This window comes from Haliotis asinina, chromosome 8 (assembly GCF_037392515.1).
Source record: "Haliotis asinina isolate JCU_RB_2024 chromosome 8, JCU_Hal_asi_v2, whole genome shotgun sequence".
Taxonomy (NCBI): domain Eukaryota; kingdom Metazoa; phylum Mollusca; class Gastropoda; order Lepetellida; family Haliotidae; genus Haliotis; species Haliotis asinina.
The window spans coordinates 43,730,483-43,738,033 of NC_090287.1; the positions used below are offsets into that span (position 1 = coordinate 43,730,483).

General features: G+C 40.4%; 1 protein-coding gene across 1 annotated transcript; it reads left to right on the forward strand.

The window, feature by feature from the left end:
• The first annotated feature begins 206 nt into the window (after positions 1–206).
• On the forward strand, positions 207–6,409 carry LOC137294601 (uncharacterized). Its single transcript, XM_067825655.1, has 2 exons — positions 207–1,912; positions 4,730–6,409. Exons 1-2 carry the CDS (start codon positions 941–943, stop codon positions 4,814–4,816), a joined length of 1,059 nt encoding a protein of 352 aa, XP_067681756.1. The 5' UTR covers positions 207–940; the 3' UTR covers positions 4,817–6,409.
• The last annotated feature ends 1,142 nt before the right edge of the window (positions 6,410–7,551 follow it).

Below are 7,551 nucleotides of genomic sequence, written 5' to 3' on the forward strand. Positions count from 1 at the left end.
TTTGTTGTTGACAAAGAAAATTTGGGGAAATGGTGGAAAACAGACATTTTATCCAGTATATCTTGTCAAATGAAACGTTAGCAACGTGCTTAGTTACTTATTCATGATAACACAATATGTCTACCAGGAATATTCGATGACAAAAAAAGTATTGTGTGCATAATAATGAGTGTGACATCAAGACCCTCTTCTATAGTGCCCAATCACTCCCAGAAAGTAAGTGTTCCAGCAATGTAGTAAAGTATGCTTTCCACAAACATATCGGTCGTTTGTCAAAAGTGTAAAACATATTACAAAGGCGTAGCGCATTGAAAAAAAAATTCTTATCCTGGTAGTTCTACTCCTGCTCTACACGCCATACACGCCCAAATTCGCCGCCGTAGCGAGTCCTATACTGCTACACAGCTTGTGTCAATGTCGGCTCTATTAGCATTTTGTGGCGCATACAGTGTAAACAAAAATCAAATCCCTGATTACATCAGGGTACTTAAACACTTTGGCCACACAATTCAAGGAGAGGACGCACCTGCAGCCTCTCCTTCAACTAGTAATCCTATGCCGAGTACCAGTGCTGGTTTAACTGGGTCTACCAGAAGTGGTACTCGGTATAAATACAAACAAAACACAGTCAGGGCTAATCTTACGAACACTGGCTTATACGATAGGTTCCCTGAAAGTGAGCCAACACTTTCAGGGTTTTATCAATATTTAACCAATATTCTTTAAAAAGCAGGGCGTAATGCTGGTGACACGTGTCGCCGTGTTTCTAAGTTTTTCTATCATATCCAAAAACATGTTTTCCCAATATGGTTTGTATCAACTGTGATATATTTGAGCTCGTAGATGAAATTCATTATTTTAACACGGTCCTTTCACAAAATGGGGTTTCTGTAGGTGGTATTAAAAATTACATGTCATCTTCTCAGTTACTGTCAAATGTATGTTAAAATGTCACCAAGGGGTTTTCGATAATTTGCGTAGGTTTACAAGTGCTACACACTGTTCATATACAGGTGTCAGTAGCCAGTATAAACGCGAAGAGGTCCGTAAATCTGTTACAGAATTCAGAGATGAAACCATCAACCGCCACCCATTTCCGTTGTTCAAAAGGGATACACTGATCCTGCAACCAGACGAGGTGGGGGACTTTCTGGACCGAGCCAAGGTAGATCAACTTACATCTGAGGACGATCAGCGCCTGGTGATGCAGCACTTGTCTTGTGCTATAATTCAACACTTTCATGCCCAAAGACCTTCAGTGGAGTCGTGTATGAAGTTGGCTGATTTCAATAAGGCACAGTGTGTTGTCGGGAGGTACCAAATTTCTTTCATGGACCACAAGACGTCCATGAGCTTCCTGGTCACACTAAGCTTGTGCAAAGAGGATTACGACACGTTCAGGCATTACCGCCAATATGTACGTGGTGACATGCCTGAAGATGCTAAACCGAACAAATCGCCTTTCTTCAGGAGAGTGGACGGCACTGAAGTGGAAAACATGTGTCTCGAGTTGGCCCGCTATCAGAGGACAAGGGGTTTCCTTAAAATCAACCTGGAAAACGAACGTAGGACATTTACGACCACGTATGTTCGGAAAGCTTTGGAGACTGAAGTGTCAAGACAGCATCCCAATGATGCTGCAAAACGTAAGATGGCCAGTGACTATCTTGCACATAGCCAAAAGACTGTCCATAGGTACTATGCTAAAAAGACTCCCTTACAGGCTGCTAGTGAGTGTGCTTTTGTGCAAGGTGTTATCCAACAAGCAGCGGGTACATCAAACGCTGAGGAATCTGCATCGGCGTCAGTTCCAACAGATTCCTTCACCCAGCCCCAGCTCCAGCTCCAGCCCCAACCCCATCACCCTGAAGGGAAAGGGAAAAGCAAAGGCAAAGGGAAGCTTAAAGGGAAGGTAAGAAACAAGTAGATCGTGGAAAGTAGGGGGAAGGGTGAAAGTAGACCGGAAAGTAGATCAAGCCAAAACTGGAGGATAGAAATAGTAGGTTAAAGCCTGTAATTCCTTAACCTAATGTCAGTTTCGACCCATTAGGTTTATACAGCAGTAGTAAAGGGGTTTGTTGCAAAATGGCACTAGACCAGAAAGTAGGTCAAACCAAAACCGGAGGATAGAAGTAGTACTGGTAAATACATATAAGATGATCCACGACCTGACAAATGACCCCAATTTGCATACTTGGGAACGCCCCACAGAACGATCCACTTGAAACAAGAGGGAGACAGGTTGTCTGATAAATATCGAGAAGTTCATTTTCCCCGTGCGTTTCACGGTGTTATAGCACACTCGATTTGGGAACAGGTACAATCCCAACGAATTGAATCAACACAATATACTGAGCAAATATGTTTAGGACCACCGATCCATTTCACGAAGCAAATGACGTTTTCCTGGGTTTTTTTTAATACAAAATTGTTGAATATCTAAAATGCTTGTCAATGCCCCAATCATCTATTTGTCTTCGTCTTAACTAAAGGTTAGCGTGGAATATCAGTATCTTATGCCTGTAATTGCAGTCGAAGGAATATGCGGTGTTGTTTTAATGGGTAAAGTTAACTTTTCGTCTGCTAAATATTAAATAGATAATAACTACATATAGTTAATTGCGTTTCATTTAACTTTTTAATATGTTAAAAGTTATCTGTTACTGAATGGTGGTGGCTAAATCAGAGTAGCAAGGGGGAAATATTTTTATCCCATAATTTTGTTCCTGTTTCTCTGTACGGGCTGATTTTCGTCCATAATTCCGCTGGTAATCGACCGGGAATACATGTCTTGGAAATTTATATAACCGGTTCCAGAGAAATGGTTAGTATTCAAACAATATTTCCAAATTTCTGTCATATTTTTATTATGGTCACCAAAATTGTGTACAGAAAACTGAAAATACCTACATTAATAAGTCAGTGAGAAATATCTTTGTACACAAATTTGTCGGTTTTGGGATTACTCTGTACCAGACTCAGTAGATTTATCAGTGACTAAAAAATATAAAATACAGACAACTCACCAAATATGACAAAGTATGGGAATAGTAAAAACCTGATATAGTATGTGTCAATTACTATACAAGACACAACAATGCTGGAAAATTAGGCGGACTTACTGATTTATGCTTTAAATATAACTCTCTGAATCAGTCTCGGTGTCTGAATCACTTGCAAGTCCTAAGTCAATCACTAGTCTGTCAATTTCCCTTTCTACTGCGATTTCGCGTTGCCAGTAACCATCTTCAATTGTTTTAACATGTTTACAACATTCCGACGATTCTTTTGCTCCGATTGCAGACATCCTTTCATTTATGGCAACTCTTAAGGAACTTTTTGAGAACTGCAAGTTTTGTGAAGCGACATAATTTTTCACATTTGCCCAAATTAACTCAGTCGGGTTTAGTTCTGCGTGGTATGGAGGGATGCGTAGTTCATCATGACCATGTTGCTTCAACATCGTGTCTACTCTGTAGACAGGGCCCGATTTGTTGGATTTTTGCAAGAAACAATAGTTCGGCTTTAAGCATTTTGTCATCAAATGGTATATTGTGCCTTTGTAGCCACGCTTTTTTATGTCATCTTCTCTGTTGGCGGTTGTCGGACATTTGTCCACTTGTTTGCTATGATATGGTGCATTATCCATAACGATGACAGAGTGCAGTGGAAGGTTTCAGATCATCTTTTCCTGAGGCCATTTGGAAAAAATATCAAAGTTCATCTCGTCATGATAGTCTGCTGATTTGAGTTTGGAATCAAAAACAAGCAAAGCATTTGGAACAAAACCGCCCAATTCGTTGTACCGCCTCTCTTGTCACAAATGCGTTTAGTGCGCAGGATCATCTAATATGTATCTAGCAGTAGGTTATAGCCTATAATTCCATAACCTAATGTTAGTTTCGACCCATTAGGTTTATACAGCAGTAGTAAAGGGGTTCGTTGTTCGAACTTGCTGTTGTGGGAATGGTGCAGGAAAAGAAAAATGGCACTCTCCAGCAACCTCCACGTGGTGAGTGCTGGTTAACACAAACAGTTCTAAAAAGGTTCGTTGGGGTGGTTTCACAAAAGCCTATTTCATAATATATTTGGTTCAAATATACAATTCTTTATATATCTAATATGGTATATCTTTTCAGCTACATCTATATTTTTTCTATATCCGTTCTGTGCTTTCAAATACAAAGCACTTTTTACGATGTGCACGGGCATGTCAAGCTGCAAACGTCTGCGTATCATGCCGCATGTTTTGTCCGTCCGCTACTTCCGCTAACGGCGCCGTTGCGACGAAACCAACATGTGGCATTACATACGGACATGCCTAGCACCCTTGCTCAACGACGCACATGCACATGCCATACACCACCAGAAGCGAATTGAAACGTTCTTTCTAAAAATATAAGATATCAGTCGCATCAGGCATGTAGACATGATTAACCAACAAAACAGGCGCTGATAGTGTTGGCGACGCACACTACATGCGACATGATACGCTAACGTTTGCAGCTTGACATGCCAGTACACATGGGCATGTTATACATCGTCTTCAATGGGCTTTCATATACACTATAGATGTTAAGCATCATGTAGTGTCTACAGCTATTTATGTGAGGCATCTACTTGATGGGTAAATGCGACGGCATGACTTGCCAGACGGACATTGACGTTTTCTGACCTTTTGTAATGCATGTTGATGTAAAGTGTAGTATGTGTTGTTCATCACGTGTAGCAACTCAACTGCCAACAGTACCTGAAGAACCACGACCTCCTTCCTACGTCGACTGTGTGCCTTCACAGCAACCAGACTTTGGAATGAAAGTTGTATCCTTCCAGGTTTCATGATTTGTATCATATATTTGTGTTAACATATTTGAGGTATCTGTCCATTATGTACGGCAATTGTATGGATATTGAATTCGTGAGCTATGGTTATCATGGTGCATGGGAAATTAAAAGAACAAGCTAACACCGTTCCCCTCTAATCCAAACCATCAACCTCAAATCAAAATAACATAAAATTAAAACGTGAAGTCTACGTCCTTCTCTGTACACTAAATCACTAGCCCATATCGAATTAACCTAAAAGACATAACCTTAAAGCTAAAAGCATCAATACCGAGAATGTTAAAACTAAACCGCTAACCCAAACCTAAATGACACAAATTTAAAGCTAAAAACCACGAATACCGCGGTGCGTATAACTGAATAATAAACAATGACAATGACAGAACGTAAAACTGGAGATAAATGCCAAACTAAAAGGACAAAAGTAACGCCGCCTAAAACACTAACCCCAAACCAATAACATCAAATTAACGTGAAAAATTTATCAACAGAGAGAAGGTGACTACGAAACTTTAACACTACCAACTCAAACCTAAAAACACCTAACACTACTAATAAAAATAAAAAAGAGCGAAGTAAACAAAATAGGTGAAATTGAAGAAGGTGTTGGATGCTACCCTATGGGACCGCAGCCAGCACATGAGGATGGGACCTGCACTGCTAGCAAAGGATGGTGCCCACTTGACATCAAAAGCCAATGGGCAATTCTGGCTTTCACTCTCACTCACTCACTCACTCACTCTTCACTCGCACGGGGCTTGGCTTTGAATGGCTTTAAGGGAGGGAAAACATGACAACAGCCGCACGTGTCGTACATGATCGGAATAAATCGGGCTTAAATGCGCCCCGGCGTCGAACCCGTTAAAAAATGATCACTTCTGATCATACCACCAGATAGCCCCGGGGGCCAGCTTTACGTCCGCCATCTTGAATTGTCGTGCGTTGCCTTCTCGGCAGTTAAATTTACATAAACTTTAACACCGAATGTGTCCATTTAAATCCAATGTTGATACCTTTTATGTTTTGACACTTGTCTCTTCTAGAGTGGTGGCTTGGACACAAAACAAGTAATTTTGTATGTTCATGCCGTGGTAATATAATGCCTTACAGCTTATTCTTTGAGACAGGGGATTTTAGCGATTCTCCGGAAATGGAAATGTATGGTCGTGATTTATTTATTGAAAGTTTACATCATTCTTGTAACTAGAACCAGCTGTTTTTGTTTCCTGTTTACTTCTAGAGTGACCGCATATGTTATATGGAAATATTTCATATTACCCAGAATTCACAATGGCTGCCAAGATGGCCACCATTGCAGTTTTACTACTTATACATAGCAGAGGACTAAGTTTGTAAACAAGTAAGTATGTAAACAAACAATACATTTGATGTCATATGTTTTATAAAGTATCGAAAAAGAACTATATTTCAATGGTATGGTTTATGAAAGCGTCATTTGCCTAAAATAGTTGATGAAATAACATCATCCAAAGTGTTAGAAAACTATGCTTCACGGCCGATAACTGCGTCTAAGCTCTGGCTGTACAGGGTCGGGGAAGCAGGGGTACAGCTGCCCCCTATAATTTTTTTACAGGTTAACTCTGCTCTTCACTTTCTTTCATATCAAACGTTACATCATGTCAGAATTGGAGGCATCTACAAGCCAAAGCTGTTCGGGCTACAATCACCTGCCATAGAAAACGACATGCACAATAAATCAGTTCATCTGTATTGACAGATCTCTCTGCTGGCAGTTCAACCAATCCGCGGGGAGCATAATCTCTTGACATCAGAACACCAGAAAAGGGATAAGCTGACCATCATAAATGCTCCAACCATGGCCAACTGGTGAAGGAATCTTCATGTATCCACACATGCACATGGCAGTTAACTCGCTCAATAAAACGTTTTAGACTGTTGAATGTTGGTGGGAGCTTATGTCAATACTTCATCTAGCATTAGAAACCTGTCCACAAGGTGTAAAGACTGTTTCGTTAACATTGAAAATTGTGACCCATTTGTTGTGTTGGGCTTCTCAACCCTTGGCTTTACAGATGTTGGGGGAATGTAGAAGAGAAGATTTTCAGTTTCAGGTTCAAGCGATGTAAAGGTGACTAAAAGTTTGTCTTGGAATTCAGCTGACTACAAGAAGTTGTGAATTATATAACTTGGGACAACAACTCCACTTGCAATATTCATAAGATACAGACATGACACGTCATTAATTTGGAAGCTGAATGGATTTTTTATCAATCCCGATTAGCACATTGATATTTCTGGTGTTCTTTTCACAATGGCTCATTGAAATGGAACATCAAGATAAAAACAACAAATGTGGCTTGTAAGAGGAAGTGTATGGTCCTTCATTGCATGCTAGCAGAGAAGAGAATGCTGGCTCTTCATATAGTTAAATGGAATGGCAAAATTGCAAATGTGCAGAAAAAGAAATGCTTCACTTCAAAATTTGGAGACTTGGCTGATATGCATTGAGATAAATTCGGAATCGAACTGACTGCATTAAAGTTGATGCTGTTTGGGACAGGTATGCCAGGCAAGAGTCGGTCAAAGTAGGGGAGCGAATCAAAGGTGATCGTCAACGGCACAAGAAGTCAGAATTGATGGTAAAACACACCACTACCAAGATATTGGGACAAATCAGCGGTCCTCTCAACAAGTCTAGTCTTGTCGCACATACGAACGATACCC

What these genes read in the sequence shown, in the direction of transcription:
- LOC137294601 (XM_067825655.1), top strand. Translation starts at nt 941, where the DNA reads ATGTTAAAATGTCACCAAGGGGTTTTCGATAATTTGCGTAGGTTTACA. An exon ending in AAGGGAAGCTTAAAGGGAAG is followed by an intron (nt 1,913 to 4,729) that starts GTAAGAAACAAG and finishes CATCACGTGTAG; the next exon opens with CAACTCAACTGCCAACAGTA.